This window comes from Hibiscus syriacus, unplaced genomic scaffold (genome assembly GCF_006381635.1).
Source record: "Hibiscus syriacus cultivar Baekdansim isolate YM2019G1 unplaced genomic scaffold, ASM638163v2 tig00112637_pilon, whole genome shotgun sequence".
NCBI classification, from domain to species: domain Eukaryota; kingdom Viridiplantae; phylum Streptophyta; class Magnoliopsida; order Malvales; family Malvaceae; genus Hibiscus; species Hibiscus syriacus.
In genome coordinates, this window is record NW_024063374.1 from 121,447 (window position 1) to 135,941 (window position 14,495).

Genomic DNA, 14,495 nt, shown 5'->3' on the forward strand with positions numbered 1-14,495 from the left:
TATAAAAAAATATTATGATCGGATGTACTTAAATATTGATTTAGGATAGTCAAATGAAAAAATATAGAGTAATATTTGTTCAGAATAATAGTTTATTAATTTTTACATAATTTACAAGTAACATGTGTTAAGAATCTTTTTTAATTATGAATAACGTGCACATACTATACAAATATAATTTGATTCTAAAATCTATGAGAATAATAATATTTTTTATTACTAAAATCACTTAATAAATTCTTATAGTAATCTTCTAATAAATACCTTAACATGATTGTGAGATTTTCTAATTGTTGGAGCTGATGGATTAACTCTTTATATTGTTTGTTGTGTAAATTGTTCGTACCCATGGAAAATCTTTTATGCCATTGTTTTATTCCATTTCATAAGCAACGGCGTAATACGAGGGCGAGAAAAGCTTCGCTGTACTTTCCTTTAGAGCCCAAACCAAAATTCAAACATATCTTTATAATTTTTTATTAACATAATTTCGGAATAACTGCAATAAGTTTTTATTCCAAAAAAAAAAGCTCACTTTCATCACTTCCACTCTTTCGCTCCCAAACAAACAAAACCCTAACTTTCTCTCCCGCGGAATCTGCCTTTCATCTTTTTAGTTTGTGCTATCTGGCGTGAGTTTTTAGGTTTACAATGTTGTGTAATCGAGCCCTTAGGTTTTAGATTTTGGATTTTAAAGGAATTTTTTCTGTGTATATCTAGGTACACATTCTATTTATTGTTGTTCATAAGAGAAAAAGGCTATGTCGGCATATGATAAAGAACTAGAGTTACGATTGACGGAGGCTGGGAACAGGCTCGTTGAACCTCCTTCATCAGTTGACGAGCTCATTCCTCTCCTCGACGTAAGCCCTGTTTACTCTTTCCATTTAGGCTTTAATTTCGTTTCGAACTTCGTTTTTTGAATGATTATTACTCTTAGGTGTATTTGATTTCATTATGCGCGCGGTTTGAATTTTGTTTATGGTGTTCAATTTTGATTTTCTGCTATCAGAGTTAGTTCCTTTTTCTCATTGTGATCTGTCATTACCTTTTTCCTAAGGTTTTCTTCTTTTTTGCATGTTTTCACTTATTTAATTCTTCTTCTGCCATTACTGTTTTGAGCTTGAAAAGTATTTTCTTTTTCAAGGATATTGTTTAACTGTTTTTTTACTCCCTTTTTTTTGTAGACGTATTGATTTGTGTATGTTTGAGAATTTGCTAAATGTCTGTTATCATTGACGGGTTTGTTTTGCTAGATTTTTAATACTTGTGAGTGACATTTATTTGAATTCTAAGGCCATGCATCAGTAAATGTTTGGATGAAATGATTGAAATTATGTGATTATTTCAAATTCAAAAAATGCGCTCAAGCAGTATTTAAATTACCGTTATATAACTAGTGCGCTTTCCTTGTCTTTATGCGGCATAATGATATTGATTCTTCCTAAAGGGGATCTCATACCAGGCTTAAATTTTGTGAAATCCGAGGAACCATTGCAATAAATTTTATCCTTAATTGCTTAGTTAATTAAGCACTAGCTATATTTGGTTACTAATATTTAACGACTAAGGATAAATTTTTATTTTCGACTTAAGATGGCATTGAAAGCGCTGAAAGTTAATATGGAAAGCATTCCTATTAAGGAAAGAGTTTGCCGGTAATGCCAGACTATGTTTTCAATGTATAGAACACTGATATTAATCAGAATATTCTTTGTTGCAAATGTCTTGCCTGTTTCCTTTGTGGGGCAAAACATGACAAATGCTACAAAAATTTATTTGCAAAGGGTAACATCATTAAAGCAGACTTTGGGGTTATGATAATCTGCAAAATTATGGTGCTATCCCCTGTTTAGACAAGCTTTTATGTGCTCATGATTCCAAGGGAGAAATGAAGATGTCGTGCAAAATGGTGTTGCCGAGGCAATATCATCCTTTGGTAGATTGTTTGTTTAGGATCTCTCTCTCTTTTGAGTTATCTCTTATTAGTGTTTTACAATTTGTTCTTGGGTATGTGTCTTGTAGAATACTGTATCAATTCCCTTTTATAATGACTTTAGAAATATGAGCTGCTTGCTGGTGTCTCAGCAGTATATCAACACAGTGATGATAGGGGCGTAGATGCATGTAAATTTGTCTTTGTTTGTTTTCTTCCATTTTTGTCTCCCTGTTTTACAAGGTGATGTTCTTTTGGTATTGTTATGTTGAATTGTTGATATGTTTATCCCCAAGACTAAGCTTCCAGTTGGCTAGTCTTTTCGAAGAACCTTGTTTTGATACATAGATGCTTTGTGAGTAGTCCTTAATGAATCATGGTACAACTGTCTGATTTTATAGAGTTTTCGGTAATTTAATAGTTTAATATCACTTGTCTTTTGCCTTATACTAGTGCTTGTTAATGGATGCCTTTTATGTCGATGACGATTGCTTACTCTTCTCTGTCATCTATAATTCTAGCAAGTTGAAAGTTGTCTTTCAAGGGTGGAACAATCACCAAATGAAGCAATGCAGAATGCTCTCTCTCCATCACTCAAGGCCTTGGTGGCAGACCAACTATTGAGACATCCTGATAATGATGTCAAAGTTGCTGTTGCTGCTTGCCTCAGTGAGATAACAAGGATAACTGCACCAGATGGTCCCTATGATGAAGACCAAATGAGGGTATCTGAAATACATCCTTTTGCTGATAATTATCACTTTTAAATAATTTTCTGCATTTAAAGTGTTGTGTTCTATTAATATGTGCAGGAGGTCTTTCAATTGATTGTATCATCATTTGAAAATTTGTCTGACAACTCCAGCTGCTCATTCATTAAGAGGACTTCAATTCTTGAAACTGTTGCCAAAGTCAGATCGTGTGTGGTGATGTTGGATCTTGAATGCGATGCATTAATCATTGAGATGTTCCAACATTTCCTTAAGTCAATAAGGTAAAAATTAACTGCTTGATTTGGGAGTTCATTCTCTTGATTGCATTTGTTCATTATCATAGATCCTCAGCTATTGTCTCCCAACATCTGTCCGATTTTTAAGTTTTCAAAGTTCTAGAATATTTTTTTTTCTTTTTGAAGTCTTCTTTTAGTTCTTTGACTTGGGGTCCTCATGGTTTGAATCTATGTTATAGCTGGAACTGTTTTCTTATATTAAGTGATGAACAACATTGCCTCAAATTCTTAAATGTTGGTTTGAATTGATAGACTGCATTATAGGGTTTGAAAAGGTTTTGCGGAGCAGGTACCTGCATTAGTTTTGTTTATAATTAACAAAGTCCAAGTGCTATTTTCAGAAAACATGCCTCTCTTCCCCTTTTTCAGTTTTTCTGTTTCTTTACCTCTCCATAAAGATCCTTTCTCAATTGCCTTTATGTTTAATAAAGGCTTGTTTCTTTGGTTCCTTATGATTTGTTTTTCAGAGATCATCACCCAGAGACTGTCTTTACATCTATGGCAACTATTATGACCCTTGTATTGGAAGAAAGCGAAGACATCTCTGTAGAGTTGCTCTCCCCAATTTTAGCTTGTGTAAAGAGGGATAATCAGGTATGCTGTCCCTACTTTTTACTTCTCTTCTACTATTGTGTTTAGTACTCATTGGTCTTCTATTTGCTCTCAGGAAGTTCTTCCTGTTGCTCTGAGGATGGTAGAGAAGGTGCTTGGGAACTGTGCATTAAAGTTGAAACCTTACCTAATGCAAGCTGTAGAGAGCTTGGGCATTTCTTTTGATGAATATAGTAGTGTAATTGCTTCTATATGCCAAGCGGCACCTAGTGCTGTGGATCAGAAGGATACTGTTGCTGAAAAACTTGGGGTAAGGAATTTGCTTTTGTATGCCTTGTTTGTTGAACTTGCACATAATTTATTCTCCTTTCTTGGGTGAATTTTCTGTAAGATGATGAGAACAAACCAGTAGAGTCACCTTTGGATAAGACAACCCAGGCATGTTTTGTTACTTGTTTTTATTGTCAATTGTCAATATTTCATACGTGTCACTGTGTGTGCATGCGTGGATTCTAGTGCTTCCTCTTGTTAGAATTTTATACTGGAAAGTCATCATTTGTAAATCTTCAAATTCCCTTTCAGGAGGATCAAGAAATTCCTGAAGAAGCAGTTTCTACCGAACAAGTTGGTCTTGCAAATGAAAGATCTCCCAAGTCAGTTGTTAGCAATGGCACAGTGCAAACTGCTGAAGACAACTTATTGACTGATTCGAACTCCATAAAGAAGCAAGAGGATGACCATCTTTCTGACAAGTCCAATAATGATAAAACATCAACAGTTGCTGGAACTGATAGACTGGTAGCTGAGAACTTGGTCAATTCAGATTCTAGGTCAGAGGAAAGTACCCTGGAAACGGAGAAGACATCTGATTCAAAATTAACAGAACCTTCTGATAATGTTCATGTCGATGAGAAGGAACCTGAGACTTCACTGGACCCTATAAAAGACAGCAAGGATGACGCTGGTTCATTGCGTGGCGATTTGTCTGTTGAAGGGGCTGTATTCTCTGAAAATGAACAAAAGACAGATGCACAGCCTTCCTCACCAAAACCAACTGAGGACTCTACTGATGTTGCTTCCCCAACACCAAGTGGGGCTATACCTGATGAGAGTCATTCCGAAAAGGCTGCACTGCCAATGACTATGCTTGATGAGAGTCATTCCAAAAATGCTGCACAGCAAGGACTATACCTGATGATAGTCATTCCGAAAAGGTTGCGCAGCCGATGACTATACCTGATGATAGTCATTTTGAAAAGGCTGCACAACCAATGACTATACCTGATGTGAGTCATTCTGAAAAGGCTGCACAACCAGAAAGAAAGGAGGGCTTGAGTGAGGAGACCATGCCTTCTTTCCAAGATGTCCATAAGAAGGTAACTGAAGGGATGAGTGATTCAGAAGTAAAAACAAATAGACTATCAGGCAAAAAGGTTGCCACTGTGGTGTCCAACAAGGTTAATGATGCTGATGATGTGGATGAAACTAAGAAAGAATGTGGCAGTGCAAGCGGTTCAGAGGCAAAATCAAGGACACAATCCTCAAAGAAGGTAGATTCTAGTAGTAATAATTTAGATCGACCCTCAAGGCAGCTGGAGGATAAGAAAAGGAGAGCTCGGGGGAAAGTTATTCCTGAGAAAGATGGAACAAAAACCGCAACCATGCATTATGACGAGGTGCTTAATTTTTGGCTTTTAAGTTGGCTATTCTATCAAGATTGTTTATTTAAAGCTTCACTATGTATATATTTAGCTCTTCTAGTTGCTTCGGTCTAGGGAATCATTGTCTTGGTATTTGTTTAGGAAGTGGTCGCTTCTCCAAAGTCAGTGAAGCCAAACAAGCACGATTCTCACATGGAGGAAAATCTTAAAACATGTTCCAAGAGAAAGCATACCCCAAACAAAGAAAAAGTAAGTGTCTTAGGTGCAAGTGTTGAGATGGCATTTTTTTTTTACTTTTATGTGTCTTTATGAATCTTTCAAGATGATATTTTTAAGTGGTGGTATGTTGTAGTTTTGGTCAGTTGCATTATAAATAAAGTTGGGATTATAGATGGTCTTTATGACTCTCCTTATGAGTTTATTTTTTATAAGAATTTCAGGCCTCGTTAAAACCCCCCTTCTTGATTAATGGAGCTAGTAGGATAGCTCCTTAATCAGTGGAATGAGGAAAAGAGTGCCTTAGGATTTTATTGAACATAAGAAATTACATTAGATACAACCTGGTAAACACCCTTAACAGAAACAGATAAACAGGAAACAACCCTAAACCACCCATAAACAACAACACTAGTTCAACCAATTCCTTCTTTAGCTAAGACATCAGCCTCTAAAATGGCTATCCTATTAACCCATCTAACAACACATTCTAATGCAATAAAAACCAACATTTACAAGCAAAAACTAAAATAAACGCCTATGAATACAGTTGCCGAGCAATTAAGATCCAATTGAAGGAACAAGTTCTAATGAAATATTGCAATCTTCGGGGACCCAAGAATTAAGTTTGAAGGAAGGATCAACTTCATGCACCATGATTTTGAATAAATTATCGCCGACCTTCAACTTCAACAACTCATCAATTCTCCCTTGAGCCTTTGTGAGTATTTGAATTTTAGCCTGATCAAAAGGCGATGGAAACTCACAACTGTTGTCAATTGCTAAGAATTTGCCCCACTTAGTTGCAATGTTTTTGAAAGTATTCCAATTCCAAGCGTGAAAAGGAATACCTTCGCAAACTAATCAGACACAACGACACTCCACCACTAGGCTTTCTGACCAAGTTTCCACTCTGGAAAACCATTCTGCAAGAGTCTCTAGTTTATCATCCTTCACGATTCTCAACGAATCAGAGTCTTCAAAAGCATTAGAACCATATTTCCAGCAGCTCTCATTAGCGTGAAGCCAGCTAGTCCTTTGGCTTGAATCTAGTTAGCAAGATTACCAATTTTGATAAAGTTCTTGCACCACCCCACAAGACAGTTACTCAACACGTGTAGTTTATCTTTATCCACTACGCCCTCAACTTCAGAGAGTTTATTCCTCGAAATATCTTCCATCCCAGACTTTAGGTGTACAACTGTCGATGACTTTCTCCAGTAAGACAGCTAGGGTTTATATTTAGCCAAAGAGACTAACTTTGCTGCCGTAAATATGATTACCATTCATCTTTGATATCGCTATCCTGGCTTCCTCAATTGTTGCATAGCGAATAAACCCAAAACGAACCCCTTTCGAGTTTCCTTTTTTAGGAATGAAGGCATCAATAACTTTACCGTGTGTGCCAAATATAGACCCAAGGCTCTTCCAATGGATCGTCTCTGGAAGGTTTTCGATAAATATCGTGTAACAACCATTTCTGAACCCATTTCCGGTTCTTGCTTGACCTTCCTTCGACGAATTATGAAACCCATTTCTCCTTCTCGTTACTTCGAAAAACTTTTCAATGGAGTGCCCTATCGTGGTGCTCTCCTTGGTTCCATCAAGATCAATATCAGCGATAGGAAGGGCTGGTGTTGCTTGTACTGCAGAAATCTTTCCGACCTTATGTTTCCCTCCGGACCTCACTGAATAAGTTCCCAAATTTTGTTGATTTTGGAGCGTAGGAGATTGTCTGTACGTAGTGCCGTCGGGCTCAACTGTCCAACCAACCTCACGGGCCAAGGCAACCAATACATCATTTATTGCAGCATGCAGGGGAAGAGGGAAATTACCGTAATGCCTTAATCTGGCTAGCATACGTCTGGTGAAAACTCGCCTGTGTCGTTTCCGAGTCTTTGTCCTCTCATTTTCTTTCTCCATTGCACGTGTTTCCTTACCGGAATAAGATGAAGTGGTTGCACCGGCGAGTCCAGAGGTCTTGAAAAACCTCACTCGTGCTAATGCATTCTCCAACCTTTTAGTTCATGTTCCCGCTTCTTCAAATCAGCCACTTGTGCTTTAAGTTCCTTCACTCTCGCTTCTAAATCCTTGGCAGAATCAAGAGAAAAATCAACAGAAGCACCACAAAAATATGGTTCATGAGGGAGTGGAGAAAATCTTGACGTTGAAGGAGGAATAGTAGAGTGACTCGCAGAGGAAGCAGCCACCGCGTCTGTTGCAGCAAACCTTCGAGGATTCCTGGGCTGAGACGGGGGTTGGGGTTCCATGGTGAGGTCTGGAAATAAACAAAAAGTAGGAGGTATTTTCTACCGAATCAGTTCACTGGAAATAAATGGAGAATAGAAACGATTCTCGACACTTGGATAGGGGGTTCTGGTCGCGAGAAGACACTGAGTCTGGTGGTGAGGCGGTGTTGATTACGGACGGCGGGAAGCGGCTAAAAACGGCAGAGGACTTAGTTAAGATCTGCGTTGATTGAATGTTTCTATCACAAATCTAAGGCCACATTTGAAATCACCGTGGGCCGGCGATCTTCCCAGGAAAAAAGACGGCGTCAAAACGGTGGTTGGAGTGTGGCGGCGGATGGCGGCGGACAACTGGTGGATGTCGGAGGAGAGAATAATTTTAAAAAAACGCATGGGCTAGGGAAATTTGAAATCGACTAGGTTAGAGAGAAGCTGAAGCTTCTCTCACTAACACGTGATATAGCAATTATTGGCTTTGGTTATCTTTCTCCTTATGAGTTTGAACAGACAGAGATTCTCCATTGTCCATTCTAAGCATTTAAGCATTTAATTTTGGTTAACCTTTCTAACCTTTTCTTTTTTCATTTTCATCTACTTTCTTTCTTTCATAGTATTTGCCTCATTCCTACTTTTAAGCGCCTCTTCTTTGTGTGTTTCTAAAATGCTTTTTTCAAAATGATGCATATCTAGCAACAATGCAGCTTATATGCTTTCTTTGAGGTCATTTATCTTTCAAGAGGCCTTTGATATTTCCACAAGTTTCTAGGGCTTTTTTTCTTCTTCTTGGGACAGTAATCCTACAATGCTGATTTTATTCCTTTATAAAAAGTACCTGATCACTGGTTCTTATGCACTAGTATTGCATGGGCGTGGATGCTCAGTTTTGTATCTCCCTTTGCTGTTTCTCGAGATCATAACTAGTTGCCTTTTCTCTTACTTTATGGAAAAAAAAACTTGGAGGTTATAAGCTCAATTAACTTTGTATGGGATATTGTAAATCTTTTATTTGATGCTGTCCATACAAGCTGCAATCTGAACAAAGTTGGAACAATGATATTTCATATACCTCTTCTGGAGACGGTTGATATTTTCTATCTTTACGTTTCTTTGACAGGCATCTGATTCTATGGAATATGGTGAGAATCTGGTTGGTCTGAAGGTGAAGGTCTGGTGGCCCAAAGACCGTGCGTGAGTATAATATTTCTGCATATCCTTGCTTTATATTTTACAAGTTTTACAGAAGTGATACTCTGGAATGAAAACTATTTGTTTTCCTTTCTCTGATACGTGTATGCATATCTGGGCATCTACCTTAATGTGTGCTTGTCTATCGTGTACCCATTTCTAGTTTCCTTGCTCATATATGTAGTTACCTCTCTCCTCTCCTCGCCTTCATTGCTTAGTATTTTGGCTCAAGGTTAATAAATTGAAACTTATCTGTAGTCTTACTCCTTAAGACCTTGTTTATAACCTTGTTCTTGGGCACTTATATTTGCTCTGAGAATATTGACTAATGGAGCGTTCACTTTTAAATGTCAAGCGTAAAATATAAGATTCAAGTGTGTAAAAAAGGTGTTGAATATGAAGATATAAAACCCCATGAAAGATGAAACCATCGACACAAACCAGTGGTGGTTAGTGAACCACCTGTGGTTTCCACTTTGCAGCAAACAGAAGGCCTACAAAAAAATTGAAAGAGTAAGGTAGAAGAAAAAAACTAGAATATGATAATACAAAAACCAAAATCAGACACCAACTTTCCTACCTATCATTTATGAATGGATTGAAACCAACTTTATCTTTCTTTCTGACAAAACGGTATCTCATCTCCTTGAAGTTTGTGCCGTGAGATTCAGAATAGAAAGAGTAAATTACTTAATTACTATTGATGTTTTCTCAACCCTCAATTACCATTTTATTGTTTATTTGTCACTTGTTTTTTTTAGCATTTTACTCGATGGGTAATCTAGTTTGTTCTTCATCAGACCATTTTTTTATTGTCTAGATTTTTATTACTCCTTTTTCTTGAATGACTTTAATCAGGGATCTTAATCATGTAAGTGCGCCTATATGGGAGATTTTCTTTATATGAAAACTTGAACCATGGTTAAATTTCTCTCCCTTTATGGATGCTATTGTTTTGCAGATTCTATGAAGGTTTTATTCATTCGTTTGATGCGGTTAAAAAGAAACATAAGGTGAAACATAAAATAAGACAGAAGTTACCTTTTGCTGGAGGTTCTCTCTCGTAACTATTCATGTGAAAATGTGTTATTTTTTTTTATCATTTTCATTTGTCTATAGGTGCATTATGATGATGGTGATATGGAAATTTTAAATCTCAAGAGAGAAAAGTGGAAGATAATTGAAGACGAGTCTGAACCAGATGAGGTGGGTAATTCTCTAATTTATAGATAATTAGCTTTTACTCATTTCATGTTTTAGGTTGCTAATACTTCATCGGTACAGGAAGAAGCAGCTAACAATTCAAGTCCTGACGGATCATCTGAAACGTAAGTGATTCCTTTTGTGTTTCATTAATGTTAGATTTGGCCGCATCACAGTCTCTGTTCTAGATGGTGTCTGTGCATCTTTTTTTTTTTGATAAGATTTGAAGGCCTCATTAAAAACCTCCTTCTTGATTAATGGAGCTTGTATAGAAGCTTCTTAATCATCAGAAGGAGGAAAAGAGTGCCTTATAATTTCATTATAGAAAATAGAATTACAACCTTGGAACAACTATTCCAAAAAACCCTTACAAACAATACAGGAGCCAGAAAACCAAACTAAAGAAGCCAACAACATAAAAATCAACGTATACCAGCCTTTGCTAAACCATCAGCATCCATATTCGTTGTCCTTGCAATCCATCTAACAACCCCCCGAAAGTTCTAAGACTATCAACAATATCTCTAACAATAAAACCATATACAATTGGACATGAGTCAACATTATTTATCCAGTCTACTGCAACCCTGCAATCACTCTCAACGATCAGCCTATCTTTAACCCTCCCTTGAAAAGAGGCAAAGAAAGAAATACCCCTTTGAATAGCTTTAAGTTCCTTCAATGTTGGAGGTCCTGAACCAGCAGGCTCCTGAAAAGAACCTAGGATTGCACCAGATTGATCCCTCATAAGACCTCCAAGACCTGATTCCTTCCAATCACTGCTAGTGGCTGCATCCACATTTACCTTGACGAAACCCATAGGGGGAGGTAACCAAGGGATTATAGAAGACTTCAAGAAATTGTAGGACGAATAGGAATCTCCTATAGAAGGATCAGAAATTAAAGAGTCCTTAGTAATAGAAACATCCTTATTCTTTGCTAGAAACCAAGAGGCCAGCCTAACTCTTGTTAAGAAAAATAATTCAGACTGATCAAGCTTTCTCCCTTCAAAAACAATAAAATTTCTGATTTTCCAGATTGACCAAATAACAGCCCCAGGAATGAATGTCCATATTGCAGAATTGGATTTCAACTCATCCCAAGCTAGAAGAAAACTTTTTGCTTCTGCAGGAAACACAGAACTAAACCTCCAAAAATTTAGAAATTTGTTCCACAAAGACCACGCAACCGAACAAGAAAAGAATAGATTCGATGAAGTTTCTTCAACCATTCTACAAAGAGGGCATAACTCATCCTCAATACCTTGAACACCTCTTTTAACCAATTCGGTTTTAACAGCAATTTTGTGAAGCACAATTTGCCACACTAATGTTTCAACTCTAGGGGGAACCAATCATCTCCAAACAATTTTATTCTAGAAATGAACATCTTCTGAACCTGATCCACACCTCTCAACACAAGAACCGACTGTATAAACACCGTCCCCACTACCTTTCCAAATCAAACCATCACTTTTTTGATAAGAATGACAGGCCTTCTTAAAAACCTCCTTCTTGATTAAAGGAGGAAAAGAGTGCCTTAGAAACTTTATTACTCCTCCGAAATTACATAAGATTTAACATAAACACCATACTGAAAAAACACAACAGACTAAGCTACTCAACAGACAACCAAAAACCTAAACTCAAACGATACAACGCACTGGAAACGACTAAACATCAACCAATTCCCATCTTTGCTAACCTATCAGCCTCCCCATTACACACCCTTGGAATCAGTCTAATTGAGTGCACCCTGTCCGAGATAAAAGATGAAATCTCTTTAACTAATGGGAGGATAAAAACAGGGGCCAAAGCTGGGGTATGGACCCATTCCACAGCCGACTTACAGTCACTTTCCACAATCAACCTTCCAACCTTAACCCAACAAAGACATATAGATTTCAATGCCTCTCTTAATAGCCTTTAACTCAGCAACCGGCGGGGGACCCTGACCTACATTTTCTGAAAAAGTCAGAAGGGAGTTGCTATTCCAGTCTCTCAAAATACCTCCTATACCTCCATTTGAGCCATCAAGTCTAACAGCTCCATCGACATTCATCTTCAAAAAATCCATAGGGGGTGGAATCCAGCGAGAAACCTGAAAATTGTTAATGTTGAGAGCTTTAATACCATCTGCAAGAGATGGATCAAATCAAACCATCACTAGAATCAAGAGATAGAGAAAAAGAAGAAATGATGCTCACCAAATTACACCATTGTTCAAGCTCCCAATCATTTAAATTTCTTCGAACTTGAACATCCCAAATCCAGCCCGAAGAAAGAAATTCCCCAAACTCACAAAGTTTACCGTATTTATTAGTAGAAAGCGAAAACAGTCTAGGAAACATAATCTGAAACGGAAAATCAGCAGCACAGCTGTCTTGCCAAAATCGAACATGCTTACCATTTCCAACGTGAAAATTGCACAAACTACGAAATTTAGAACCAAAGGAGTCTTGTTTGTAATGGTTATTAACCACTGATCTCCATAACCAGGAAGATTGAGTAGAAATCTTGCTATCAAACAATAATCTAGGAGAATCAATGTTGTATTTGCTACAAATAAAATTCCTCCAAACATAACTTCTCTCATTTGCAAACCTCCAAGACCATTTCCCTAGCAGTGCCCTGTTCATACAAATCAGATTCCGAACTCCCAAACCTCCCTCATTCTTTGATCTGCAAACATCATCCCATTTAACCCAGTGTATCTTCTTATTACCATTTCCCCCTCCCCATAAAAAATTAGACATAATTGAATTTAGAGACTTAAGGATAGAAGCTGGAATCTTGAACAAAGATAAAAAATACGTAGGCAGTGAGGAAAGAACCGATTTGATCAAAACCAATCTCCCTGCTAAAGATAGAGTAGCAACCTTCCAACCTGCTAATTTAGAGTGAAAATTCTGCACCACTGGTTCTCAAATAACAGAGGAATTCTTAGTAGCACCTAGAGGGAGGCCTAGATAATTAGAGGGGAAGTTTCCCACTGTACAACCAATAGAATCTGCCCAAGTCTTAACCTCCATTTGATGCATGCTTCCTTCTTTAGCAATGTGATTGTCATATTCGGTGTACCTTTGCATTTGCTTGTTGGGGCTCTCTGGTCTGTTTCTGTCTTCATATTATCGTCTAGGCATACTACCTCCTTTACCCCTTGTTTTGATTTCCATGGACAGACCTCAAAAGAAGAAAGCAAAAACAGTTAATCAGCCAAACAAGAAAACTAAGATGGATGCTTTGCCAAAAAGGTTACTAAATTCTTTCAAATGGAAGTTTTATGTGATTTATTCCGTGGCTTTTGAAAATCCTTGCATTTTGGATGGACAGGGGTGGAGGAACGTCGGTTGGAAAATCCAAGAGCGCTGTCACGAAGTTTGGTCGCAAGACAAAGGAAGACGGTAAAGTGGATGGCAAATCCAAAGATGTCCCCAAGAGTGTTAGTAAATCAGACGGTGACAATGTTACCAAATCCAAGGATCATAAGTCCAGAAGTGGCAGTAAATCAGTCGATGCCACTTGGAAAGTAGGCGACAAAACCAAGAATGAGGACATTGGTGACACGCCCAAGTCTACCAAATCCAAGTATGATGGAAGAGTTAATCCAAAAGCCTCCACAAAGTCGAAGCTGGACACTCCAAAGGCATCCAAGTCCAAGAGTTCCTCCAATTCTAAGGGTAAGCCTCTTAAAAGCAGTGGGAAATCTAATACTAATGGTACCAATAAGTCAAAATCCGGTTCATCCAAGGTTGAAGAAAGTGAGAGCATGAAAGAGAACTCCACGGATTCAGCAAAGGTTGTGGAAAGTAGGAAGCGGAAATCACCGAGTTGGAACAAGGCACAAGCAAGTGATGCAGTTTCTGGAAGAAAGCAGCGACAATGAGATGAAAACCACCTCAGGCTCAGCTCCAATGTCAGTGCAGAGGGTTGGTTATTGTCCAATGTGGAGTAGAATGGTTGAATGCAAGTATTTTATTGCAGGCTGTTAGATATCCACAGCTGGCCATGCATTTGGTAAATGACCAAGTTGTTAGGGTAGCTAATACCAACAGTTAAATGCATTTGGTTTCTTATGGGTAGAATTAATTCCTGTTATTTAAGGTGGCAGGCAGTATTGGGATAAAAATTGGGTTAGCGTTTAGTTACAGAATTGGTTCAATAGATAACGTAATTGTGTTTCAATAATGTGTTTTGATGCACGTAATAGGGATACAGATTGGTTATTTACTGATTGGTCAACAATAGCGGCGAAGCAGTTGGGGGTTCATACAATTACACACTGACACTCAAAGTGGGCCCCTCCCACACACACACACACTTATATCAACTCAATTCCCTATAATGTAGAAAGGTACTCACCTTTTTTTTAAAATTTAAAACCCATTTATTAATTCAATTTTGACATTTAAATTTCATTTTAAACTTTATATAATGTCAATTCGAACTTTGAATTTCAGTTAACGTGGTATGTTAAAATTAATA

The 14,495-nt window shown here is 37.7% G+C and overlaps 1 protein-coding gene across 6 annotated transcripts; it reads left to right on the forward strand.

The window, feature by feature from the left end:
- Positions 1-513: 513 nt before the first annotated feature.
- On the forward strand, positions 514-14,195 carry LOC120182330 (titin homolog). 6 transcript variants are annotated; one of them, XM_039187323.1, is made up of 16 exons: positions 514-589; positions 748-863; positions 2,458-2,661; positions 2,749-2,930; positions 3,413-3,539; positions 3,613-3,807; positions 3,888-3,935; positions 4,080-4,632; positions 4,677-5,173; positions 5,300-5,407; positions 8,738-8,811; positions 9,770-9,821; positions 9,928-10,014; positions 10,093-10,136; positions 13,193-13,264; positions 13,344-14,195. In XM_039187323.1, exons 2-16 carry the CDS (start codon positions 762-764, stop codon positions 13,894-13,896), a joined length of 2,898 nt encoding a protein of 965 aa, XP_039043254.1. In that variant the 5' UTR covers positions 514-589; positions 748-761; the 3' UTR covers positions 13,897-14,195. The 6 variants fall into 6 exon arrangements, with proteins under 6 accessions (XP_039043254.1, XP_039043255.1, XP_039043257.1 ...); XM_039187324.1 differs by having other exon boundaries at positions 526-592; positions 747-863; XM_039187326.1 differs by having other exon boundaries at positions 564-863; positions 4,677-4,711; positions 4,757-5,173.
- Positions 14,196-14,495: the final 300 nt, after the last annotated feature.

Bases quoted from the DNA above. Each gene is read 5' to 3' on its own strand.
- LOC120182330 (XM_039187323.1), top strand. From the start codon at position 762: ATGTCGGCATATGATAAAGAACTAGAGTTACGATTGACGGAGGCTGGG. The intron at 8,812-9,769 runs GTGAGTATAATA...ATTGTTTTGCAG, and splicing joins TGGTGGCCCAAAGACCGTGC to ATTCTATGAAGGTTTTATTC. The intron at 9,822-9,927 runs GTGAAACATAAA...ATTTGTCTATAG, and splicing joins CGGTTAAAAAGAAACATAAG to GTGCATTATGATGATGGTGA.